This window comes from Struthio camelus, chromosome 19 (assembly GCF_040807025.1).
Source record: "Struthio camelus isolate bStrCam1 chromosome 19, bStrCam1.hap1, whole genome shotgun sequence".
In the NCBI taxonomy this organism is placed as follows: Eukaryota; Metazoa; Chordata; class Aves; order Struthioniformes; family Struthionidae; genus Struthio; species Struthio camelus.
The window spans coordinates 7,578,057-7,605,226 of record NC_090960.1 but is presented as its reverse complement, the minus strand read 5'-3'; the positions used below and the strand labels follow the sequence as shown (position 1 = coordinate 7,605,226).

Here is a 27,170-nt window from a genome sequence, read left to right as displayed (position 1 = left end):
CTCTAAAGATGATTTAGTATGATTTCCACCTCTCCCAGGGTAAGACACCGAAGCACTGGGGATGAGAGTGTGTTTACACCCAAAAATATGCAGCATCATTTACAGTTTGGTTCTCTCTGAGGCTGGGGCTGGTGAACCACGGCCGTGGGAGGAAGATGTGCTCTGACGTGCTGTCTCGTTGGACGCCCCAGCTGGCTCTGAGGGATCCTGCAGCAGCGCTCAGCCTCCCTGGCCGTCCGTCCTCGGCTCACCATGCTCAGCATGTCTTGCTGCACCGCTCTCCTACAGCGCAGAGCAGCAGAAGCTTTACTCAGATTAGTTTGTGAAAAGAAAATATCCACCAGCGGAGAACTGGCTGGATTGTTGCCATCACCGACTGCGTTGCTGGGGTCTCACAAGCTTCCAGGACACCAGCTTGCTTTGATTTTGGTCAGATAAGAACTTTCCTGAACCTCTGAACCTCTGTACGATGATGCTTTAAACCATCCTCCTCTTAAAAAACCCCCAGGATATGATGGTTAATCGATGTAGATCCACTGAGATCCCAGTAGAGAGGCTTTATATAATAATTTGGTGCTGTTAGGGCCTGCAGGCACCCTCTTTACCTTCTCTAGACACAGGATGGAGCAGGGCTCCTTACGGCTCTGGATCAGCCTCTGCGTTTCTACTCTGCTTTCAGTCAGGTTGTGCATCATCCTGTGTTTGAATTTTGCAGGTCTGCTCTTAATCTGGGCTCAGTCATTTCTTTGGCCAAGTATTTGGAGGCCTGTTTGTGCTTTGCTCATCATAATGGTAACGGCCTCTTAAAAGACTTCATGTGAAAGTTAAACACTTCTGCAATATTTTGCTTATGGTTCAAAAGGAGCTGGAGTTGGAGGTGGTTTGCAATCAGCTTTCTTCAGAAACACACAATTTTTTTTTCTCTTTGCCTCCTGAATGCTTTTTCTAATGTTATTTGTCTGTCCCTGTGCTGATGACTGTAGTCAAGAGTTAGCTCTGTTGAAGTTGTCATAAACAACCCTTAAGGAAGCCTTGCTCCCTCCTGTTTTTGTCTTGAGTGCTGAATTTCAGGGATGAAATATGTTGCAGGAAGCCTTGGTGTGTTCATAGGTGTCTGGGAGAGAAAGGGATGTTATAACCCCTGCACTACCCCAGCTTCATCTCAAACAAAAGCACCTGATGGTTTCTGAAAAGCTCTTTAGCTTAGAAGATGGGTATAAGGGCAATTCTGCCACATCAGTCAGTATGGAGAGCAATGCTCATATAGGTGCAATAGCCAAAACAGCGTTCCTGCTGGGTGCTTTGGGTAAAGTTGCCAATGCCTGGCCTTCATTTTGCAGTGCTGGTTCACTTCGGAAAGAGGCAGGGCTCCTTCGAACTGCACTTTCAGGTGTGCAAAGCTGATGGAGGAGCTGTTTCAGCTCCCCGGTTCAGAGGCAGAGAAGAAAGTGCTGGCGTGGGGTGGGCTGGAGCTTCTGCAGGACTCCCTGCCGGGGGCTCCTAGTGCGACTCTGAGCAAAGCCGCCTTCTCTCTCTGGTTATGAGCTCCTTCATCCCTTAAAAGAGACAGACAGACAGTGAGGAGTGTTGCTTTCTCCTCCCCTTTGCTCCTACAGCTTGCAATGCCCTGGGGCGGGCGCCAGGTCCCGCTCACACCTACGAATAGCACCTTGAAGACGTTGACATCTGCAGCGGCTGAGCGCGGCTGGAGCAATTGGGTAATCGGCCATGGAAGTGGCCATTCTGCACACGCAATTACCCAATGTGCAGTCAGAGCAGCAGCCCCTTGGCGTGGGCGCCGGCCGCTCCGGCAGAGCAGCTCGCGTCGTGGTGTACGGCAGTGGGGCCGGCGGGACGTCCCGGCCCCAAGCGCCCAGGCGCAGCCTCAGCAGCAGTGTCATGCTTCCAGACATCCCGATTCACCTCCCACGGGATGTGCACGGGGCACCCCATCCCTTGCCGGGGCCTTTCCCATGCTCTCATTTCTGGAAGCTGAGATTTGTGCCTGCGAGAAGCCACAACTTTTCAGCTTGAGCCAACACCTCATCTGAATCCCTTTACAAGGGTAAAGAGTGGCTGATCCCCAGGAATGGGGAAGCCCCTGGTGCCTCCCGCTGCGGACACACTCCCTGCTTCGTGCCAGCCTTGCCACAGAGTTTGCAGCCTCTGAGATGGAGCAACTCAAGCAGACAGCATTCTTGACTCAGAGGAACCTGCTGTTTAAGAGAGACCTCTCAGTAGCCTCCCTCGCAGCCAAGCTCTGACTCAAACCCACCTGTGAAAAGAAATTTTTAGAAGTTTTTGGATTTTTTTTTCAAGAGAAACCTTCAGTTTCTCTCAGTGCTTCAGCTGAACTTGCTGTTGCTTCAAAAGCCTCATTTGTCAAGCGTCCCAGCTGGGACACATGGTGCCTCTAAGCGGCTTGGATCCAGCAGGCAGCAGGGTGCTGGGTTCACTCTCCCGCCAGTGCTATTATTTTTATTCCATGCAACTTGATTAAAATGAGTATTTTTTAAATTAAACAACACCCACAAATGCAGTGAGACCTGCGAGGCTGGAAAAGCAGCGCTAGAGCAAAAGCAGAGCACAGCAAAGTCTGCGAGGGCTAGGAGGAAATTTCATTCCAGCTTTCTGAAGATATGACACAATCTAAATAATTTCCCCTTGTCTTTTCAAACACTAATGGCTTAATATTATCCCCTGATTGCTGCACTTTGTAGATAAAGGGTGCCTATATGCCCAGATTTGGAAACCTTTTAACGTTGAATAAATCTAAGTCTATCTCTTTCTCGCAGCGAGTGGTGGCTCTGTATCGCTGCAGGCAGAAGGGCGGTCAGCTCCCTGCGACGCTGGCCATGCGTTCCAGGGACTGGTTTGCTTTTGCTGCTTTGCTACAGATTCGTTAGTGATTCCAGTCAAATCCCACCGGTTTCGATGGGCCGGCTGTGCCGTGCACCCGCGGAGCTGCTGCAGCAAGAGGCGCCGACCGCAGCACGGCTGCCCAGGCGCTGGCCTGGCAGAGACCTGTTTGGAGCAAAGCTCAGCCTGCGAAAAGCCAGAGGCTTTATTTCGGCAGTGACCAAAAGCCCCCCAGCACACGAGGTTGTTGCTCGCCTTGCCGCAGATGGGACGAGAGCCGGGAGGGTGCTGGTGCCAGCACCTTGTCTGCCGAGGGCGCAGCGCAGGGCTCCCAAGGGAGCACCCACCTTCTTGGTAAACTGCTCGGTTAACAATTTTGTGCACGTGGCTTTCCTCGCTGCTGCTTTTCATCTCTTCCCCTGCAGCGGTAATGCATATGCACGAGTTTTTCTCGGAAACTGCAGTCAGCACAAACTCTGATGTGTTTTTTTTAACGGGCACGTTTAATATTTTAGAACAGGGCATGTGACTTAGTTGGTCGCCTCCCAGTTTTATTTTGTGCTCTTTTGAAGTCATTTGTGCTAGCTTTCTGCTTTCGGAGCAGTAGCGACGCGGAGAATAGGAACAGAGCCAGGACTAAGAGCAGGATGGGTAAGAAAGGAGATCATGAACAGTTGTGGAGAGGAGGTTTGCTGGCGTTTCTGTATCTTGCCTAGAGGCTAATGGGGTGAGGAGAGTCCTTTTTATTCCTCCAGAGCTTGTGCTCCTTATTCAAGTCTTTTGTAAAGATTTTGCTTAAGGCTTGCTCTCCTGTTGGACAATGCACTTACAAGATCCTTCCTGACGTTTTGGTGGTTACATGAAAGAAACTCCACCATGATGGGCCTCTCCGTGTCTGTCTCCAGGCAGAACATGAATGGATTTCGTCTGCCCCGTCTATCCCAAACCACCTGGTCTACCTGGTCCCAGGTTTCCCTCCCTGAAGAGCCTTTGCCACAGGTTTGCATCAGCCCTTTTTTTGTGTCCCACCAGCAGCGTGTTGTACCTCTGGCTTTTTAGATCTTATTCTTAGAAAATCCTAAATGCTTTCTTGCTGAATACCTCCAGCGATCAGGAGTTGCCGGTGACTCTGAGGAATCTCAACATTTGTTATGAATCCGTTCTGTTTAATGCCTAGTATTTTTCTAAACCTTTAACTTCACTATGCAGTTGGGTCCATGGCAGAGCCTTTGACAGGCATCATGCTTTTGCATTTGAATAGAAATGACATCTGAGTTGAAGCTTCAAAGTGAATTTTTTACACTGCAGATTTTCAAGGCGGAAATCTTATATATGCTGGTAAATGCACCTGTCACATCGCCAGTTCATGACATCCTGACACTAGCTCTCTCTGGGTATCTTTGCTTGCCAGGGACGTGGTCTGAGCCCTCCCATGCGTCCCTTTGCGTTGGTAAACGGTCTTTGAACGGGGAGTTGTTGGGATTCTCATTAGAGCTGTTCTTTAGTGACTGATTTTTACCCACTTTTTTTTTCCCCCAATACTGCTCTCAAGGCTCTTGCAGGTTGCTTGAGCTGTTAGGTCTCCAAGCGACGTCTGGATGTTGCAGTCGAGCTCTGCAGCTGAGCTGTGCAGTGCGGTCACGTCCGCGCCGCTGGCCATGTCCGGCAGCAGAGGTGGGAGAACGCCTGCGAGGCTTCAGTCTTCACGTTGAAGTTTGCTCAAGCTAGTTTTTTTTGGTTTAACTTGGCATTATAATTGTTCTTTCATACGTGGAATCAAAACGCATTTTGAAGACAGCCCTTTGCAGATTACAAGCACGAGCATCTCTAGAAGCGAGCCTAGATCTGTCGTTAACCAGAAAATGGTTTATGTTGGTGAAAATAATGACATGCTGTTCTGAATTTTGCTGTTAGCCTCTGCTTTAATAATGGGTCAAGGAAAAGCTGTATGTTTGACACAGGCTGTTTACCTGAGTCCTGCAAACCATGTGAAAGTCTTAACTTCCCACAGTGAGTGAAATTTTAGACCCATTGAAATCCAAGGAAATTTTTGCCGCTGTCCCTATCGTACCAATATGGTTAGTCCTGCAAACAGAGAGTGAGGCCTGCTTCTGTCTTGGAGGCCAGACATGCTTTCGATGACACGCTGCATTTCCCTCAGGTCAGAGGATGAAAACAAACCCCCAGAGTCAACACCAGGCTGTTGGACACTTGCGTTCTGGAACTGTCCGTAGGACTGTAAATATTGCTCCCTGGCTGAATGAAAAAGAATGTGTTGAGATTATTCTGATCTTAGGTACCGTTTGATAATAACCATCATCAGAACCTATTAAGAGAAATGGGATAAAATATATCTGTCACAAGTGTGGCTTCATGTGTTTAAGGGCTACAAACCAGAAAGTCTTCTCCAGACGGGATGCTCATCCCCTGGAGACAGCAGAGAGGAAGGAGATTGTGTTTGGTTGATCACAGAGTGAGCAGAAGTCATTGGTGTGATGCAGCCGTGAAAACGGCTAACATGGTCTTGACGAATCCAGCAAGATTTCCAGCAGGGAGAGAGGGGGCAGCATTAACGCTGTGACACAAGGCACTGGCAGAGCCTCCTCCAGTTCGATGTCTATTCAAGGGTGATGGTGATTAATTCAGGCTGGAGCAGGTGTGGAGAAAGGCTGTGGAGATAATTGGGAAAGCAGAGCGCCTGTCTTGCAAGAGGAGACTGGAAGAGCTTGGTTTGTTTAGCTGTGCAGAAGCAAGGCTGAGAGGGGATGTGGTTTGTCCTCTGTAAACATACCAGGTAGGTAAATACCAGGGACAAAGAATAGCTATATAAGCTACTTAAAAGACAATGTTGGCGTAAGAACAAATGGATATAAGCTTATCCTGAATAAATTTAGGCTGGAAATTAGGTTTTGAACCGTCAAAGTTGGAGGGAGGGAACCACCCAACTGGCTTTAAGATGGAACTTGGTAATTTTCGGAAGAGATTAATATCCTGTGGTTGTCCGTGGCAGCAGGAGCCTAGCTGTGCGGAGAGCCTCCTAGTCCTGCTCACTGTGTTTGCCTGACTCTGTCTCTTCAAAAGTACTTGTGGGCAGAGCCCTTCCATGTTTTCCCACACCTAGGGAGCGAAGTCCTGGTAGTGCCGTGAAGGATGGTCCTGCTGTGCTTGAGCAAAGCTACTGTGAGCAGGGGGAGATGGAGGTTCCTTGGTCCACGTTTGCCCCAAATATCTACAGGTGTCACCTGTTGTGATTTGTGTGCTTGCCTGTCCACCTAACGTCCACCTGTGAGTGATCTCCTGCTCTCGGCTGGGTAGAGCTGGAATAGCTCAGCTGGCTCCTGGCCCTTGCTGCCCTCCCCCAGCTCAGGGAAGAGAGGGGCTGCAGTGGGGTGCTCCTCCTTGCTCTGTGGTGTCACAGTGGCGTCCTGTTAAACCAAGGCTGTCTCTGGAAATTCTCTTCCTGGACTGTGCAATGATTTTCAGGAAGCTTCTGCCCTGGACCCTCTGCAAGAACAGTAACCAAAGCAGGTGAGAGGAACTATGGGCGTCTGAGCTGCTGTATGAGGTTCTGTCTCGTGGACTTTATTCTGATATGCAAATAACCCTTAATTAATTCTTCTGGCAAACTTTCCTGACGGGAGAGAGGCAGTTAAAAGGTTTCTCTGTGGGCACTTGGTGTATAATGTTTATAAAGTTTGATAACCTTACCTGAATCTCTCCTGAAGATCTTTGACAATCCTTTGTGTTTGTGTTTTTTGCAGCATGCTGGAATACTCCCTGGACCTGCAGAACGTCAGCTTCTCAGCAGTGCGCACTGTCCGGGTCCTTCGGCCACTCAGAGCCATTAACAGAGTTCCCAGTAAGTTGGATCCTAATTCCTTGATACCAGTTCTTTATATCTGTGCTCCATAGATGGGAGAGCAAATTCAGACACTTCCCATCTTACTTTACAGCTCAGATGTTCACCCATCGCACCCTAGTAGTGCGATGTCCTACCACTGCTCTTTGGTTTCTAGGGCCTGACACTCTCCTACTCTAAATAATATTCCTTCTGACGCCTTTGGGATCAGAGATAAGCAACCAGTCAAAAAGATATCTAGGGCTGTAGTCAGGCTCCTTTTTTGTCACCTGAAGAAGGTCTTAGGGGGCCACTTAAGTTGAAGAGATGCAGGTGACAGAGATGCCTGAGTCGACAGCGTTCACCAGGCAGCACGGGCGGTGGGTCTGAGCCCCATCACTCCCGCTGTCCTGCACTGCCATCCCCTCCCAGAGGACAAAGTTCTCCCTGCCGAAGGAGTGGTGACCCAAGATGTCATGCCTGATGCTGCATGCGATGGGGTGGAAGAAATGGGGGTGAGGAAAGCTTGTCATGCCTTACCTGTGCTAAGGATCCAGGTTCTGTTGTTTTTAATGTAACACATCGTCCAAGCTGTTTCCTTCCTGGGAAGTCAAGATGTGTGTCCTGCCAGCCTCGTGTGACCTCATGTCCGTCACTGAGTGCAGTGATGCTCTGAAATTCATGGAGTACCTTAAGGGGTGTTAGGAAGCATTGCAAGGTCTTCCTCTTTGCGAGAGTTTTTTCATGAGTAAATGCTTCTTGTGAGTAAAGCTACTTATTTCCCAAACCTCAGTGGGACAAACATGCCTACCTTACCCCAAAACCTCCGAAACAAGTCTGGATGGGATGAGAGGTGGTCATTCAGTGCTGGTTTAGTGGGTTATGCTTGAGGATAGCAGACCCAGCTTTAACACTGGCCAGTGGTGTGGCCTGCTCCTGCATCTGGGCAGGCAGCAGTGGCCCAGCCCGTTGCTCAGAAAGGTGCCGATGCCATTGCAAACCCTCCCAAACTTCCCGGGGAGCCACTTGTATTGTACAGTGCTGAGTGAAGCACAAAGATCTAGGAGCGAGAGACAATAAACTCAATCTCCTTAAGGACTGAGTGTGTTAAGTGTAAGGACAGCTGCGTTAGAAATGTGTGCCTGGACCTACAGTGCTGGGTATCGAATTCAGCATTGTTATTAGCCAAATTAAATCCAAGTCTGAACACCTACTTGTCTGAACTAGCTGATGCCCTGATGAGAACTAATCAGCTTCTATTCTGTCTGTCAGTGCTGGGGGTGCCTGGGCTCTATTTATTTTTCTGATCCTCACTGTTAAACTTAATCTGGTTTGCTGCTGATGCTGTTGTTTCAATCATTACGGTAGTGTCAGAATCCTGTTTGCAACTTTTTTTTTTCTGCTGCTAAACTGATGGATGGCTGAATTTATCTGCCACTGTCTAACTGGGGATGTAATTCACTTAATGTATTTTCAAATCCTGGGTAATTTATCTTGGCTCCTGCGCAACGTAGTTACAATAGGAAAGATATGTAACGTGGTGGTGGTGGGGGGGAGTGGACAGAGTTTTGTATGATGATAAATGCAGTAACCACAGAAAGTCATTTCAGTTAATTAGGAGTTGATGCATGGTGGTTATTCCCTGGTAGAGGAGTAGGAAAAAGGCCTGATGGAGGAGGTGACAGCATCAGGTAACAGAGAAAAACAGTCATCTTGAAGTGTCAGAGTAAAGGGTGCAACAGGGAAGGTTTATTTAAATGAAAATCAATGTAAGCAAGCAAGAGAATGCAGAAGATGGGTAAAGAAGGAGAGAGAGAGAGACAGATGAGCAGAATATTACAGAGACGTCAGATGAAATCAGGGGGTTTTTTGTGTGTGTGTAAATGTCAAGTTGAAGTCGCCATCAATTTGTCTTTGTTACAGAACTGGCTGTTCCTGAACTTGTGAGAATTAACTGCTAGAGAAAGTCCTGTATTCTAAGGCAGAAAGGGGATTTAGGGTAGATGGGAGGAATTAGGAATGGAAGGGGATTTTAATATATTGGGAGTGGGGAAAGGAATATGACAGCAAGGGCAGTGGCAGAGGTCAGTCTCTGGGAAGACAGGAGCAGCTGGAGAGGTATAGCTGGAGAAGACTTTGGGAGGAAAAGAAGAATTGAGTTGGGGAGTGAAGGAAGGGATATTGGATGAGAGGGCAGCTAGATGTCAGGGAATGGAAAAGTATGAAGCGTGGATGGAAAGGAAAGGGGTAGGAGGACATAGCTGGAATGTGAAAAATTCTCTTTAATGATTGCTTCTTCTTTGCCTCAGGTATGCGCATCCTGGTGACACTTCTTTTGGACACGCTGCCCATGCTGGGGAACGTCCTTCTCCTCTGTTTCTTTGTCTTCTTCATCTTTGGCATTGTAGGAGTCCAGCTGTGGGCGGGTTTGCTCAGGAACCGCTGCTTCCTACCTGAGAACTTCAGCATGTGAGTCTGCAGCAGGGTCCCCCATGCAGGGTGGGCAGCACAAATGTCTCCAGGTCGGGCAAATCCACATCCTGACAGTGCTGGAGGAAACCTTGCCAGGGTTTCACCAGGCTGTGAGCTCAGCACGAGGGAAGTGACAGCGGCTCCAGTACTGAATTACGTGGAGTTTTGTGCGAGGAGCGCAGCAGACTTGGGGACGGGCTGTCTGCAGGACAGTGGTCCTGTGCCCATGGGACAGCTGCCAACGACAGGCACTCCACTTGGGAAGTTGCCTGCTGTGGCTTACTGTGACTGTGTGCCCGTCAGGAGGCAAACAGCTCTGGGAACCGGGTTCAAGGGAGAAGAGGTCACACCAACACATGGCAGAGCAGCGTCCAGCCCCAAGCTGATGCTCTGTTATCTAGCAGTAGTCACACACGGCAACAGCACTGCAAATAGTGTGGTGAACCTGGAAAAGCCATAAGGACAATAACAACCTACCAGGCCTCTTGGTTGTTATTAGAGGTGCTAGTCCTGCTTGCAAAAAAAATAAGCTCCAAAACTCTGTCTCCTCTTAGTGGATCACTTCCAGATGCAGACTCCCAAGCATTGATCCAGTTAGATGCACACGAGGATGCGATAGTCCTGCAACCCTGACGTCTCTCTGTCTTGCACACGCGCAGGATCATGGAGAGGTCGCTGTAGCCAGACGCCTCTCAGGCCTGGAGCTCGCTCACTGGAGCGATGCAGCTTTTATCCTCTCCCACGCATCTCCTAATCAACTGCCACCCCTCTCGTAGGTTGTGTCCTCAGAGGGGAGTAGGAGACTCATTAACAGGGCAAGGTCCTTTTAAGTAAGATGGCAACAGAGCAAAGGGACTGATTGACTACTGAGGGAAGCCAGTAGAGCTACAGGTTTGGGTGCTCTTTAATTGAACCAGAATTCCAGGGGCTTAGATAAGCTTTGAAGGGTATTAAAGGCAATTCTGCAGGAATTAACTGGGCTGAACTAGGCTTAAAAATATCTTTGCAAGCTTTAGTGGGAGTCCTGGCAGCATTAAGGGGATAGCTGTTTGCTGAGCAAGGAGCCAGTCTCTTACTTGCCATAGGTTGTTTCATCTCCCCGAAGATGTTTTTGCCTGGCTCGCTGTTGTCAGGCCACCCTCAGAGGGAATTTATAGCCTATCTAGTGCTGAACAGTCACCGTGAAACGCAGAGGGAAGGCCCTGACTCTGGTTCAACAAGCTTGGGAGATCCCTGTACGTAGAGTCTCCTCAGGCAGCTCTTAGATATCCAGGACAGGAGATACATGAGCATAAATTGACTGATTTCCATCTTATTGCAGCAAAGGCACTTCACAGAAGCCCTGCTGGGTGAAATCCTACTCTTAGTCCCCTAAAGTCAAAGCTGGAGCAGTTCTTGAAGTGGCTCTTACTAATGTTATCGGAGCGATTGCTCCAAAATCACAACGTTGGACATAGCAGCACTTTGACGTTGTCTAACCAACCTCATTCACTTTTTTCTTCCTCATATTTCTTTTTCTATTCCTCTGTTTCATTCTCGTTCCTTTCCTTCCAGTAGCAAAGAGTTTACATGTGGCAGGAGTGAGGGGTCCCAGCTCTGGGTGGCCGAGGGCAGTGCCTCAGTTTCCCGAAACCCAGTTAGGGACGTGATCTCCCCTGAAGGAGCTGCAGAAGGGCTGAGGGGATCCCTTTTAAAAGAGCTTTAGCATCCAGAATGAAAGATGTCAGACTTCCTTGCTGTTACAGTTGGTGGATTGTCTGTAATCATGTGCAAGACACAGCTGTGTCTGCCCTCTTTCAGCCCCTACACGGTCGATTTGGAGCGATACTACCAGACAGAGAATGAAGATGAGAATCCCTTCATCTGCTCCCAGCCCCGTGAGAACGGGATGCGTTACTGCCGAAGCATCCCAACGCGGAGGGAAGAAGGCCTCGAGTGCACCCTGGATTATTATTCCTACAACGACACCACCAACACGTCCTGTGTCAATTGGAACCAGTATTACACAAACTGTTCTGCCGGTGAGCACAACCCCTTCAAAGGAGCCATCAACTTCGATAACATCGGTTACGCCTGGATTGCGATATTTCAGGTGAGCCCTGTGGGCAAACTGTGACCGGGGAAGGAAACAGCTGGGTGGGTCTACCCATGTGTTCCCAGGGGTGGTATAATCAAATTCCCAGAGGCTATTCTGCACCCAGAACGCACCTGTATAGTAGTGCAAGAGCACTCAAAATGCCAGGGAAGCAATTTGATATCTGCTTTGAAGATGTCTCCATCTCACATCCACAGACAGATCCCTGGTGTCCAAATGCTTTGTGTACGTAGGAAGAGTATCCTGGTGTGGAGCAGAGCCTAGAGCCTGCTGCTCCCTCCACAAAACGCAGCCATGGGCCTTAGATCCAACTGGGAAGGAAGGAAGGGCCGGAATGGGCCCGCATTGTGGGCAGTGTGGCTCTTGGCCTTAATAGGAGTAGGATTTGGCTCCTTAGGGTCTTGCGCTGCATCGAGACAAGGTGTTAGACATGACCCAGCCATGAGAAGTGTGGCCTATGTACTCGGTGTTACCACCGAGCCTTGATGAGTCTGTATTCCCTCCCTTGTCTCTGCCAGGTCATCACGCTGGAGGGCTGGGTGGACATCATGTACTTCGTCATGGATGCGCACTCCTTCTACAACTTCATCTACTTCATCCTCCTGATCATTGTGAGTTGCCTGATCCTGTGAATGTGTGTTTTCTCCTACCCTATTGGAAAGGGCAGAGTGGTGTGACCCAGCACAGCAGGGCAGATAATACATTGAATATCTCTACCTAGGAGATGCAGAGACTGCCTGCTGGAAGACACACAGCTTTAATACAGCATTGCTCCCACCTGGCTGCTGTATTTACTCATACAGCTGCATTTTGCTGCAAACGTGAAGGAAGGCTGTGGCAGATATACTCCTATTGCTGCTGCTTCTATTGCTTCTCTCCTTGTCCTCCAACTTCCCCTCCTTTAGTTGCCTCCTTGAATTTGAGCTTAAAAAATAGGCAGGTTTTCTGATCAGCTTCTGAACTCTGGAGGGGGAGGAGGCTGCTCTGAAACTCCCCCTTATCAAGGAGCCCAGCTGGCTGGAGTCCTTGGTGGAGAATGGGCATTTCAGGAAAACAGTCCCACATGTCAGAGAGCACATTAAGAAAGGAGGGAGCAGATCAGTCCCTGCAGCCCACCCACACTTCGCAGCCTCATCTGAGACCACCCACAAAGGAGCCAGCAAAGTGTTTCTGTGGGGTGGACCCCACGATGAGGTTCATCTTTGCAAGCAGAAAGGTCTACAAGTGACTAGCTGGCCTCGTTGTCTAGACTGTCTTTGTTGTCAAGGGAGAAAAATAGGTGCTTTAAGGGGTGATTCATCTCATCCTAAGGTAGATATCTAAAATAAATTAGATGCATTGCAGACTTGATGTGCCTATTTCTTCTCTCTTGACTCCAAAGGATCATTAGGTGCCTCACTCAGATGTAGCTGAGATAAGTGAGATGAGTCCCATTCTTCCTGTCTAACTGGACTAAGTCCAGCAAAATAGCTGCACATCATCCATTAGATCGTTGCAGGGATTTCTGATCCTCAGCAAATCAGGACTCGAACCCTGATGAGAAGGTAGGAATCTGTTTAGTCCATGTTGCTTTTTCTGGTTCATCTATTAGCTGCCGAAAAAAGAAACAGTCCCTTGTTCTCTGCATCTCTGGAACAGCAGAGAGGAAGGGCAAACAGTGCTTTCCCGGATGCCATGCAAGTACCGTTAGCAGTTTGTGATAGCCGGTTAGCAGGGGCTGGGGACATTAGTTATTCTTTGTGATCCAAGCTGGAATCTACAGGAAGCAGAACCTCGTGAAACTCTGGTTTGAAATAAAATCTCAAAGCTGTGGATACAGATTGTTGATGCCCTTGCGTAACAGTTACCCGCAAATCCCGTTAGCAGAGGAAAGGGGATCTGCTCACAAGCTACCCACACACTGCCAGAAAAAAACACTCCTATCAGTAAGGCTCAGTGCATTCATCGTAATGCCACTAATTGTGATAATTACAACTGCTGTCTGCAGAGACAGAAAAACATCTTAAAAGAGCAAAAGCTTTTTGTCAAAATAATCTCCTCTCGTCTTTGATCTCTGACGTCCTCAGCAGAGCCCTGGCGTGGGAGTCCCCGGGGCGGGGGCTCGGGAAGGCTGTATCCGGGGATGAGTCAGCCGCTCTGTGTGCCCCCCGCTGCCGTGCTCTCATCTCCGCGTGTGTGCGCTCCCGCTGCTGTTTGCGCCCTTGCTGGCTTTGCACTGTCCTCCTTCCTCTCCAGCTCAAACCGGTGCTTTTTTTTCTTCCCCTCCTGGTCCTGTGTTACTGTCCAAGGGCGACTTCTCCCATGACTTCTTGTGGCCGTCTTGCTAAGCCCAGGCACCTGCTCACACGCTTTCCCACAGCACGCTCGCGCTGTCCGGGTTCAGAAAGTCACATCCGAGTCCTCTCTCAGCTCTGCTCTTACGACCTCCCCCTTCTGCAAAACCTGCTAGCTCCTACCGTCCAGTGGGCTAAGCCCAGGGCACTTTTTCAAGAAAGTCACATGCACATGGGGGAGCCCCTCGTTTGTTCCCAGCAGGGCAGAGGAGGGAACCGGGGCTCACCGGTGCTTGTTCGCTTGCCCCCCCCCCCCGGTCAGGCCATGGGAAGGGAATACCCCGGAGCAGGGAAGGGGCTATGGGAGGGGAATACCTGGCAGCAGGGGTGCCCAGCCTGCCCTCTCCCCCGATGGCTGATGCCTTCCCTCCCTTAGGTGGGCTCCTTCTTCATGATCAACCTCTGCCTAGTGGTTATAGCGACGCAGTTCTCTGAGACGAAGCAGCGCGAGAGCCAGCTGATGAAGGAGCAGCGGGTGCGGTACCTGTCCAACGCCAGCACCCTTGCCAGCTTTTCAGAGCCGGGCAGCTGCTATGACGAACTCCTCAAGTATCTGGTGTACGTTGCCCGTAAAGGCAGCAAACAGCTCATCGAGGTGTACCGGGTGGCAGTGGTGAGGATGGGCTTCCTCCCCAGTCCTGCGAGCAAGGCAGCAGCTGACAGGCAGGCTGGGAAGCAGCGGAGCAGGAAAAGATCCTCCGTGCACCACCTCATTCACCACCACCACCACCACCATCACCACTACCACCTGGGCAATGGGAACCTGCGGGCACCCCGTGCCAGTCCCGAGATCAGCGATGTGGAAACCAGCTCACTTCACAACGGGACCAACCGGCTCATGCTCCCGCCCTCGGCACCAAACCCCCACGCTGCCCCTGGTGCTGCTCCCAGCAACACAGAGTCTGTCCACAGCATCTACCATGCTGACTGCCATTTTGAGCCAGTCCTCTGCAGGTCATCCCTCGCCCAGCCGGGTCTAAGCTTGCCAAGCCCAGAAGGGATCCCCAAGAACATAGTTGGCAGCAAGGTCTATCCTACTGTGCACCCAAGTACCTCCCACGAGAGAGAGAAAAGCCTAGGAGAGGCTGCAGTCAACGCTGGGGCCAGCACCCTAACAAACCTTAACATACCTCCTGGGCCGTACAGCACCATGCACAAGCTACTGGAGACACAGAGTACGGGTGAGTGCTGGGGCTGGAGATCAGCCTCTGCTTGCATTTCAGAAATGAGAGAGAGAGATCCTAATTTCTTTTTCTTTCCACTGAATCTTTCCAGGGTTCTTTTCAGTCCACGTTACAGATAAAGGCGATGGCTTTCCAGGTAAGGCCAACAGGAATCTTCCAACCCACGAAATGCCTCTTACAGTCAAAGCCAGGAAAGTTTTCAACCTCCCAGGCTTCATACTTGCAAAAATCCAAGGGAAATTAATGTGTCTAATGAACTGATTTTCTTTTTCTCCCTTCCCCCCCACCCTCACAGTTTATTCTGCAATTACAGGGAGCACTTCCAGAAATGGCTGCACTCACAAAATAGGCTGGAATGGGCTCAGTGATGCAGACCAGACCTGGAGCTAAGCTTAGCCCATTCAGAATGTCCAGATCCCTTCCTAGAAAAAACGTGGGGGTTGGCAATGTCTGCGTTGCCTGCTGCTTGCTGCTGAGTTCGGATGTGGATGCTTTCCAGATCTAAATGACCCGAGTCTCTCAGCACACCCTTGAGTACTGCTTAGCTCCACTCTCCAAGGGACCTAAGGCTCAGAGAGATCAAATGTCTGCTCTTCAGAAGTTCTCAATGGCAATTGCAGATGCTGAGTATTAAAAATCTACCCTAAGTGATTTGTTCAGGAAGTCTGTAACAGAGCCAGAAACTGAACACAGCTTTCCTAAATTGGGGGTTTCATACCTTCACCACAAGATGCTCTTTTCCCCTCCACATCCTGAGGTTTGGAAGCTGGGGCCAGTCTAGTGCAAACACTCTCAGCCTCCAAGAGGCATTTCTAGGCCAAGCTTTCCGATGTTATGTCCACCCGCTGTCCCTGCGGCCTTTTTCACCGCAGGTTTTAACCTTTCCAGCCAAGATGTGTGCAGAGAAGAGACGAAGTTCTCCAGCCGTTCCAGAGCCTCACTAGAGAATAACTAAAAGAGCTGGGCTCTGAGATGATTTTGTGCTGGGTTTTTACTCAAACCAAGTTTACTGCTGTGAATGTGTCAGGAATGCACTTGGTCAATAGCCTCTCCCTTCCCTTGTAGCCAGCCAGTGTTTTTAAGAGAATATCCCGCTTTTATTGTCAACTGGGGGAGCCATCTGGCAGCTGGGAGCTGCCATTGTGCGGAGCAAGCTGCAAGTTGCATGTTTAAGGGGAAGCTGGCAATTTTGAAGTATCAGCAAACAGTGGGAGGAGGAGAGCAGACTGCTGGCTGCGACGCTCCCGCTAATTGCAACGCGGAGCACACCGGGTGCCAACGGAGCCCATTGATTGCTTCCCTTTAGCCTCAGTGGCCAAATGAGATGGGCTAGAGCCCCTCGGCTGGTGGCAGCACACAGCAAGGAGGGCTTTGTCGTTGGGAGAAGGCACTTGGGGAGTGAAGATTTTGTCTAGGCCCCTCTAACCCTTTGGAGAGGGCAGCACAAGGTGGGAGGAGGCAGAGGGCTGGACCTGGAGGGAGTCAGTGTCTGCTGTGCATTGACCCCGCTGGTGGGACGTCCTCCAGCCAGGCTGGTCTCCATGATCTGCTCTGCATGCAAGTCTTTCTGACAGCAGCAGAGCTGCTGCTGCTGCTTCACCTGGCCCAGCAACAGCAGAGCCAGCAGGCTCCCTCCTCCCCTTAGGAAATATCTGTCAGGCCACGAGCAACAATTTGGCACTAGAAGGGCCAGGAGATTCTTCCCATTGAGGCTTGAGCTCCCCAGGCTGGCTGATGGGCTCCCCTGAACATGCCTTGCTGGTGTTTCAGGTACCTGCCAAAGCACCTGCAAGCTTTCCAGCCCCTGTGCCAAGCTGGATGGCAGCTCTGGCAACGCTGACAGCTGTCCCTACTGCCTCAAGACGCTGGCCAATGATGCGGAGCTCACGGACAACGAGACGGCAGACTCGGACAGCGACGGAGTGTACGAGTTCACACAGGACGCCCACTACAGCGACCAGAGGGACCCTCAGCGAGGGAAAGCCCGGGTGAAGAGAGTGAGCCGAGTCATGGCCTTCTGGCACGTGGTGTGTGAAACCTTCAGGAAGATCGTGGACAGCAAATACTTTGGCCGTGGGATCATGGTGGCCATTCTCATCAACACACTCAGCATGGGCATCGAGTACCACGAGCAGGTAAGCACAGCCGTGTGGCACTGCGCCGCTGTAGCTCGGCTCTCAGGAGTTGCTTCATTGCGGGAATGCGGCCTGTCTTGGTGCCGGAGCCTCAGTTTGACCAGGCAGCCCTGGCACCTTCAGCTTCCCTGCGATGGAGGTGATAGCTACTGGGGTCTGATATGAAGGGACCTGATGGCCCAGGGTCTGGCACGTCATGAGCAGGAGGAGAACAGGGCTGGCTTTTCTCGTCTGAGCATATTTCTAGCTTGTAAATAGCGTCAGACAGTGCTTGGCCTCGTTACAGCCTCACGTTCTGGCCCTGCCAAGGATGCTCTGCTCCGTGAGGAGACCACTGTCATGCAGAAAGCACATGTATTTTTGGTCCCTCTAGTGAGGAGGCCAACCAGAGGAGCCAACGATTTGCCACAGCTTTTGTTTCTGCCCGGTGATCCTAGCAGAGCTGCTTGTGGCAGCGGACTCTGGGGTCAGTGCAGCTGCAGGCATGAAAGTCTATTGAATTTCCAGTCCCTGGAGAGGACGTAACAAATGCCTTTGCCTCCCCAATGAACGCTTCAGCAACAGTGTGCTGAATCCAAAATAGACTCATTGCAGGCTAGTCCTCTGCTGTGTTATCAGAGTCCTTGCAGGCACGAGGCTGCTCTGCTCCAGGCTCTCATGCGCTTGTCACCCAGCAGATCCTTCCCCTATATATAGCTATTAAGAAAAGAAGTTGCCATGTTCCTCTTGAAATGTCTCTCTAAGAGCTGCAGAAGCTTTGCTTTTCAAGAGGCCTTCGTGCAGCCTAATCCTTCACCTAATGTTTCATGGCTGCAGACAGCGATGTGCCTGACGTGGGTGCGCTCAGTCTGGCTGCCTGTTGGTGGTCCTCCGAAACCCACACCCGCACGTGGAGGGGATGGATCTCTTCCTGATGGCATGCGCTTTATTTGGATTTTGTGGGGGGGAAGAGTTTATTTGCCTGGATGCTTAGATCTTGCAAAACCCCCTTATGCAGCTCTCCCAAGCGCAATGCTCGAGGCCACCGAGGGGGATCTGGGAGGGGATGCGTTCCCTGCGCCGGGCGTCTCCACTTGGTGCTTTGTGTGACACCTCTCAGGAAGCTCCTGAACACGGCAGCTCTTCCTCCCCTTGATCCCTGCCCCACCGCCAGCATCTTCTGGGAACTCCCTTGTGTTTGAAGACGTTTACTTTTTGCCCTTTCTGGCACGTTTCGTGTTTGTGCAGTCATTCCCAATTGCATGCAGAGGCATTTCTTGCGCTGTGTATAGCTCCTGTAGTCGGCAGGGTGGCTGCAGACAGAGCCATGCCGAAATGGCAACAAATCCCCACGTCCTCCTGTGGCATTAACGCATCAATGCCTAAACACTCAGGAGGCTCCGACCTCCTCAGTGTGCTAAATGTGTCCCTTCAGGCCAGCACATTCCCCCTGACGTCCTAATACGGTCTGGCTGGCTAACCTTTGTTTTCAGTACACATTAAACAGAGATGCATGCTGAAGTCCTGCAGGTAGGATCAGTCGATGCTGTTTCACCTTCACACGGCGACCTTTCTGGGAAACGCTTGCCTGTGCGCGAGAGGAAGCTTTAGTGATTCCTCATTTGTTTAATAATATCAGGGAGATCATCTCTTAAGAACCTGAGGCGAGGTGGATCACAGAAACAGATCAAAATTTCTATTCCTCCTTTGGCTAGATGAAAGGTGAGCTTGGATATGCTGTATTTGGAGCTGTGCTATCTCTGCCGTGTTTCACTGGATTTGTCCAAGGGGCACATCTTCAGGGGTTGGTGTTCATTGCAAGAAGCCCCTGGAGGATCTGCCTGTCCATGCATGGACCCAGGGAGGCGGCGCGCAGCTGGCATCACTCACCTGTCAGGGACCAAAGGGCCAGATGGTAGCTCTGGGCTCCTGAGAAAAGGCGGCTTGGGAAAGCCCTTGCTGGCAGATCCATGCACGTTGAGCTCGTGCGAGGTCTGTCCTCGCTCAAATAGTGTTGGCTTAGAAACAGCACGGGGATGGCAGGTGCCTTCATGCTGTATCAGCATGAGGCCGTCACGGGCCCTACCTATTTTAAGTGGAGGTGTCAGATTCATCCAGGGCATTGGTTTCTCAGCCTTCTCCCACTGCCAGGCGCTGCTGTCATCAAGATTTTAAGTAAAAAACACCCTAAAGACAACACAGTGCTCTCGATCCTGTGCTTTGGCTCAGAGGAAATGCGGCAGGAGGCTCCTGGCCTCTGCCTTGGCCAGCAGTGAAAACCCGACAGGCAGGTAGATGGGAACAGGCAGATTTCTGTGGTGGCTTTTGGGTAACAAGGTGAAGGGAGCTGATAAGCGTGTGGGGGGATTCCAGACACTGTGGGTGGTTGCTTTCTTTGACGGCATTTTGAAACTACTACTCCTCCAGATTCCTTTCTTCCAGGCATTTGGAGTGAATAGCGGAGCTTGTTTTTATTAGTTCATCCGCTTAAAGTGGCAGCAGAGAGCAGAGAGGTGTTTTTCTGTAAACTCGAGAGGCTTATAGTCTGCAGTTTCCTAATCTGACAGTTATGAGAGCAGGAATTAGAGTGGAGAAATGCTGGACCAGGCCTTTCTGCAGAGATTATAAATGCTGAAACATGTGATTTTTATTTTACGAGAGCCCTTCCTGAAAGTGCAAGCGATCAACCTCACCAAATTTATCTTCATTCGCTGATTGTTTGTGAAGAAGTGAGGGGGCTTGCGGAGTATTTGACTCCATGAATTTCTGTATTGAGCTCTCTGCTTATTTAATGAATATTTACCTCTTGGGCTTTTCACACCAGGCTGCCCTGGGCACACGGAGCTATATTAGGATAAATACCTTCAGGATACATTTTATGGTGGTGTGTCAAAAGCTTTGCATTGGTTACCAGCATCTTGCAAGAGGGGAGAGGACACACTAGCAGCTAGTGTGGGTGAGGGATGATGGGAGGAGGAGGAGGAGGAAGAGGAAAGCTGGTGCCCACCCATGGTTCCTCGGTAGTGTTGAGGGGGATTCACCTGCTCTGAGACCTCCAGAGCATCCTGGACTTCAAAGTGTGAGCTAGGCAGCTGAGCTCCCCTTCACAGCCCGATGGAAGTGTGCTCCTCCAAAGACTGCGTCTTGCCTAGGGGCAGGTGTCCTGGAGGGACCTGTTCTTCTCCATGGAGGATGCCTAGAAGATTAAAAAGTGTACACAGTCAGTTGCTTAACAGACTCATTAACCAGTGAAGGCCAGGTCTGGGATATTTAGGAAGAGTGTGGCGATCTGAAGGCATATTGAAATGAGTGGAAATTGGAAGTGCGTTGGAACACTACCCATCCACCTTTGGCTGTTCATTTGCATTCACCCATGAGTATTTCTGGCTGCGCTGAGCACCCATCACTTTGAGTGCTGAATTGGACATAGCAAAAGGCAGCTTTGTCCTCAGGAGCCTCTCTACTTACCTCAGGACCTCATCTCACACCTCCTATCTGCAGAGCACGCTCCCCAATAAAGTCATTGACAGCAAATATTTTGCCATTAGATGGCTTGGAGCTTGGGACCTGGGGTTTCTCTAAGCTCCTTCTGAAATGACCAACCAAAGTATTTTTTGACTTTCTCACTCAGCATCGGGTTGCTTCCATGTGGTTCATGCCTTTGCATGAGGGGTAGGTACACCTGAATGTGTTGAACTGTGCATTTTCTCCTTTCAGAAGGCTCTGCATCCTCCCCACCATAGCTGTGATTCTTGCTTTTCTCATGGCAGCTGGACTGAGTAGGAGGAAATCAGAGCAGCTTTAGGTGCATGTAACACTCACCATGTCACTGCTGCTGGGCAGCAGTGTGAAATTTTCCATCAGGGAAATGACAACTAGATTGCTGTGGATTATTAATGTGAATGTGACTGCTGAATAGCTTGTTTTTCTACAGAGATGAAGCAAAACGCAGGTAGAAACTATTAGCTTTGGAGAGAGAAATATAAAGGTGATTTAAAGGTAGACTCCGGGGGATTTTAAATACACCGTTGAACCAATTGACTGATTTTGCCTTAGGGAAGCTGGGACTCTGCAGTGATATGGGTTCAAATGGCTAGGGCTTTGCAGAAGCAGAGCAGGAGTAAAACGTGCTGCTAAACCAGAGGGTTTCTCTGTTGCTTTTCCCCCCAGTCCTGGCTGTAGGCCAGACTATGTTCCGTAACGTGCTGCTTTTTTTAAAGTCCTTCCTTGGAGGGGATGCGGAGGCTTAGTGCAAGGCGTGATGTTGGACTTCTCCATAGGGGCAGGAATTCAGCAAGAGCTTCCTTAAGGAAGGGCTTGGGGTTTTGTTTTTGTTTTTAAAATCTGGTTTGCATTGAGCTGCCTGGCTGTTCCGATTTTCCTTGTCTGAACTCGCATTGTATGAACTATACCCTACATATTCATTTGTTTAAATAGTGCTTGAATTTCAGCCGCCGTCCCTGCAGTGTTTCACCACTGTTAACATAACAAGAGAGAGGCACGATCCAGACTCAGGGGTCCTGCACTGGCCTCTCTGCAGCTGCACGGCTGAAGCTTATGGATCTAGGCTTGGATCTAGATTGGTCGGTGCCTTTAAAGGAGGGAGGAGGAAATTGCTTTAGACCTGTAAAAAAAAAAAAAAAAAAAAAAAAAAAAAAACTTTTGTTAGTTTTTTAAAAGCAAATTGGACTGATTACAGGGGTAAATGACTCTGGGACAGCACCCAAGGAGAAAGCACATAATCTGTGGGAGGCAATTCTTCAAAGAAGTGAGAAGAGGAAATATCTGACATCAACCTAACAGGAAAATCACAAGTGGGGATCACCAGCTAAAGCAATGCAACGTATGAATCCACAAAGCAGCAGTGGCACGAACATGAGCGGATGCACAAACTCCCTCTGCAGAAGGCAGGAGTAACCTTTTCAAGAACAGCCTAAACTCACATTAGTATCTAAAGCTTAATTTGTAGTGCATGAAGCTGCAGGGGCCCAGAGTGCATAGCTGTACAAATGATGTAAAGTTGTCCCTGGTAACATTACGATCTAATAACCACTGCAGCATGAAAATATCAACCATCTGTGCCAAAGCATCTAAGGAAAGCTATCTGGCAAAATGGATTAAAGTGCCTGTTTATGTAAGCAGTAGAGACTGGAGAGCATGGAAGCCTCCCTAATCGGAATTAGAGGGTGTCAAATTTTCAGGTATCCAGGGTGATGGAGAGAGGTTAAGGGTCGGTAACTGCAGCAATATTACAAAACTTACTGGCTTGGAGGAGCCCAGGCTACGGGTTCAAGCATTTACACCAGGGACCCAAATAGTATTTACATACTTCTGCTTCTGCCATGAAGATAGTGTGCAGGGAAGAAGGCAGGTGAAAGTTATTTGAGTCCTAAGCCAAATTCTCAGTTAAAAGAACGTATAAAGTGTGTGTAGGTGGGAAGAGAGAGGAGAGGGTGCGCAGAGGGTGGCCGTGCTGGGACATGCTCAGCCCTGCAGCACAGGGCACATCTCCAACCTCCCCCTGCAACGGGACAACCTAAGCGAGACTCCAGCCTGGATGGCTTTAAATATCGGCGCGTGCAGGTGCAGCCAGTGTGGAGTGTGGATCGCGCAGCAGCTGCGCGTGTCCCGGCTGCGGTGCTGCACTACCTGGGCTTAGCCCCTACCTGCGACTGATTTACTGCTGTGCCAGATAATGAGGCCGAGGCCAGGGATCAGTCAGGCCGAGTGACTTGCTGGGTAGATTTAGCTATCTTGACACTTGCTGATTGATTTCTCCGTCTGATAGAAAAATTTGATTGCTCAGTGGGTAAGTGGCGTAACGGAGCAGGGCAGCGTGTTGAGTGGGTAGGGCTGGGCAGACTGGCGTGCTCGTGCTCGAGGATGCCCCAAAGGAGCTGCTGGCTTAAATGAGTCCACGTTAGCGTCCGCAGCCTGGGCAGGTTGGAGGGGACGGAGCAGCAGGTCTGGGATCCAGCTGGGAGTGCTGCCTCGAGAAACCACTGAACCACTTTAGTTGTAGCCCTTTGAAGTCAAGATCATCATTGCCTCTACCAATTTGGAGCCAAGAGGAATACTTTGCTGCTGGGCACATGTGTGATGAAAGTCCTCTGCAGGTTTGTGGGGCATATCGAAGCTGGTCCTTTAACATCCATGCGTGCCAAAATGAGACCTTTTGAACAGATTTTTAGCCTCCCAAAGGGAAGGTTGCTTCGCAGCTCTCATGGGACGCAGCTGGCCCGGTCTTCCTCACGCTGATTAGCATCGAGTCCTCTCTGACCACGGTGGCACCATGTCAGGTCCGTCGGGGAAGCCTGAACAGCAGTTTCTCCTGTGTGCATGGATCTGTGTCAGGCCAATGGATTGCGAAGGTCAGGGATCCATTTTATAGGTATTTTTGATCTCTCTTGCACCTCTCTCTGGCTCTTCTCCCGTGAGCACAGGGGAATCGAACCTGGGTGCCAGCCACGCTCCTGGGAGGGCAATGCCTGCTCCTGCAACTGGAGCTCCCTGTTTATCCCGTGCTGGTGTGAGCTGGCGCTGCACCTCAGGCCCTGCTGCTTCATGCCAACCGTGGGCTTGATAGGAGAGCCCTGCTTCCCTCTGTGGCAGAGTTTCTAATGTGATGAATCTAATTCATATGAATCTAATTCATTAGGCCTGGATCCAGGAACGTGCTTAAGCATGTGCATAAATCCACATAAATCAGCAAGACTGCCTTTCCAGGGGTGACCTCTGCCAGCTCCAGGGCTCTTCCCGCGAGCCTGCAGGGACACGCACCTGGGAGGTCCTGCATCCGAGCACCGCCTTTGCTTCCTAGAGGTATCTACACTTCTACTTTGGTGCATATCCCTTTTCTCTATTTAACTTCATTACACATCTCCTCAGCCCGGTGCCAGCTCCTCTTAGCCAAGTGATCAGTGCTTTGGCAGCACTGCAAGGCTTTCCCTCCCTCGGAGGCTGTTGTCTTTGCCCAATGCAGTGCTTGTATCTAGCTGCAACTTAATTTCTCAGCGCTGCAGCTGCATAGGGTGCTCAGGCTGTAGGACGAGAAGGTGCCCTATAGATTTGCACATGCTATATTCAATTAGCTCCTGCTTAACCAGAAACTACTCTTATTAACAGTTTGTTGTTAGAGACTAAGGGAGTCAAATCGATGCTAATAGAGCCTAGCAGAGCTGTTAATCACTGGGATCACTGACTTCAAAACTTGTTCTCTGACTGTTATTGGGGGTAATTCTGTTTATTGACCCCAGGGGTTATTCAGCCTTCCTAGTGTTTTGAAGATCTATGACATTTTGTAAGAATGTGTGTGTTTTAATTGACTAGATCACAAAGCTCTTCTAGAATAACATGCAAAAATACAGCGGTGCCAGGGCCCTCATGTGTATTAAAAAATAGGCCCTAACCGTAAAGTAGACTTTATCCTCGATATGGAGATTAAATCCTGTGAAATTTAAGGGAGATTTCACACAACAGGAAAATGTACGGGGTTTCTATCAGATAATTCAGTTCTCTGGATGCTTTAGGAGTGAACCTATGTGGATTTCTTGACGTGTGTCTTCTACTAAAGTTTTCTTCAGTTCCCTGGATGGGAAGCTGTAAGTGTCAATCCTTTCCTGTTAATTTGGTTCAGAGCCTAGAAATACTCAGGCTGCCTTAGATCATATCGTCGCAGTGGATGTTTCAACTGCCATCAGCACCCTCATGTTATCTCTGCTCAGACAGCCCTGAGAAGAGAATGAGGCTCAGTGAAATGGCAAAATGATGTGCACTCTCCAAACTTGCTTCATCCTGGTGAGGATGAGAAATCACCGTTCTCTGCAGATATAGGCGCTTCTCGGTGTTACTACTTTGATTATTGCAGGTGTTCTCCCCAAGGTGTGAGCTGGCAAACATAGCTAAAGCTTGTGTAGCTTCCCCAATTTACACCAGCAAATGCTTTTATCTGCAAGCGTTTTGTGTGTGATTTGCCAGTGATCAGTCCTCTCTGCCTTTTCCAGCTCCTCTGCTGGAGCTTGGTCCCAGCACTGAGGCTCCCCAGCTGCCGCTCTGTCCTGGCAGAGCCTCCTTCTCACCCTGCTCAGTCCCAAAGCAAGGCAGGATCTGACCTAACCACTGAGCGCTCCTGCTGTCAGGTTGCTTCGGTGTCTGCCAGTTTTCTAGCTCTTTGTTATAATTGTTCTTTTGCTGATGTCGGGAAACTAGCAGCTTTTTCCCCGTGGAAGTCAGTCAGCATTAGAGATAGTGTTACCAGTATAAGAAAACCAGTTTCAGCAGAACTGTGCAGGAGCAGCACAGGGACAGCCTTATTCTTTCCTTTTTTTTTTTTTTTTCCCTCCTCCTTCCCCTTGGTACCTTCTCAAGTACTAATGGGGAGATAAGTGTGAAACTTGGTTTAGATTAACTAGAAATAGAGGGCTTTAAATCTCAAGTACTTACAAGGTGTGACCAAGTGGAAATGCAGCTTTTGTTCGGCTTAAGCTCCTTCAAAACCTGGGCAGAGAGATGAGCCAGTTCATGTTTTTCTTACATTTTCTGGGATAATATTCATCCTGAAATCTCAAGCTGAGAGAGATAAGGATAGGCAAGGCAAGAATATCTGCGGTGCCTCCTGAGAGCAGTAAAGAAAGCACAGCCCAAGGGCTTGGAGGAGAGCATGGTTTACTGGTGATATTTATGGCTCCTGGACAAGGATAATTCATGGTGGATCCCTTCAGGCCTGGCCAGGGGCCGGTCGGCCACTGCAGGTCCCTGGAGTGCTCCTCGCTGCAATTTTCCCTGGATCTGCACCCCGTCTTAGGCCTTTTGGGTGGAAGGGAGGCAGGAGGAGCTGGAGCGTGAGCACCCTATGACACCGCAGCATGGGCAAGCTTGGCCATCAGCCACGGTCCCACAGCAAGTGTGCGGTGGAGAAGAAAGTCTTGGTCCCCTGCAGCCAGAATAGCACCACGTCCATGGGCTCAGACCCCTTCCCCACAAAGGGGCGAGATCAGAAAGAAAAGTATGTTAATTATAACAGGGAGGAATAAGGGGAAGTTGGAAGAGATTAGAGGACAGGGTGGAAGGGGAGTTCCTCTTGAGTAGATAGCTCCAATTTCTGTGAAATGAAAGCTACTTTCCACTCTTTCTTACAGTATTACTTGCTGTGGCATCAAACATTCAGACTCTATTCAGTCTGTAACAAAATCTTCCTTTCCCATGCCGTGCTGGGATGAAACCGGACTTGTTCAGTTGTCTGTCAAAGTCATTTTCTTTGTATAAATGGCTATAAATCCTGAACTTCACAGCAGTGCTTTTTATCCAGCCTTCAGAGCAATGAACATGCTGCCCTTTCTGTCTATAACCACGCTGGGATGGGGAGGTGGAGCCAGCAGGAATGTGGGATTAATGAGAGATGCAGTCCAGACTCCTCTGGAAGTGCGTGCTTGAGGTCTATGCGGTGATATCCTTCACCCTGGTGTCAGGATGGGTGAAGAGCACAAGGACTGAGGCAATTCAGGAAGAGAAGAACAAGAGCTGCTGCAATCCTGCGACTTTCTGAATTGTTTTCCAGCGGGAGAACTTTTTCCTTTTAACCAATTTGGCAAAGGATCAGTAGAGAAAGCCTATCACTGTATCAGGCTCTGATTAAGTGGAGCTCAGGTTAGAGCTGCCAGACCCAAGACAATAGCTAAAGCTCAGTTCCTTTTAAGGAGCCTCAAAGACAATGAATGTCATTGCTGAAAATATGTGTGGATTGAATTTCTATTTATAAAAGAGCAAGTGGTTCTGTAGCTAAGAGGAGTTATATTTACTGAAGGGGATTGAAGTGGTTTTTTGGATAGCCATAGCTCAACGGAGCTTCTGAAGTCTACCTAATCTTGCCGGGCCCAGCAGGAGCTCTGCAGAGCAGAGCCTGCAAGCTGCAGTCAACCTCCTGAAGCTGCTCAGGAGCTCAGCGGACACCCAGGCCCAGGGGAAATAACGAACTGTGTGTCTGCAGCAAGGGAAAGGCATTTAGAAGACTTGTTGGCCAACTGGAGGACAAAGCAATGAAATTGAAAGCAAAGCTTGGCAGGTCCAGGTGGTTTCTGGTGCAAAAAGCCCCATTGGTGGCCAAAGGGTAGAGGGTTGTGGTCTGCCTGGAGTAGGTAGGGCTGGCTCCTGGGCCAGGCGGGTCAGGAGAGGAATAGGAGGGTGCAGGTGATGATTCCCTGCCCTTGAAAGCTGGTGAACAGGCTCTGAAGCTGCAACTAGCTTTAATGAGATGTTTGCTTAGCATGAGCACGTGGC

General features: G+C 49.8%; 1 protein-coding gene across 13 annotated transcripts in view; it reads left to right on the top strand.

The window, feature by feature from the left end:
- CACNA1G (calcium voltage-gated channel subunit alpha1 G) overlaps positions 1-27,170 on the top strand; it is a 162,895-nt gene that overhangs the window by 55,481 nt on the left and 80,244 nt on the right. For all 13 annotated transcript variants that reach the window (XM_068913520.1, XM_068913519.1, XM_068913527.1 and 10 more), the window contains exons 4-10: positions 6,621-6,718; positions 9,007-9,166; positions 10,970-11,261; positions 11,783-11,875; positions 13,974-14,778; positions 14,873-14,917; positions 16,552-16,916. In XM_068913520.1, the coding sequence (XP_068769621.1) occupies positions 6,621-6,718; positions 9,007-9,166; positions 10,970-11,261; positions 11,783-11,875; positions 13,974-14,778; positions 14,873-14,917; positions 16,552-16,916 (1,858 nt within the window). The remainder of the gene's footprint in view (positions 1-6,620; positions 6,719-9,006; positions 9,167-10,969; positions 11,262-11,782; positions 11,876-13,973; positions 14,779-14,872; positions 14,918-16,551; positions 16,917-27,170) is intronic.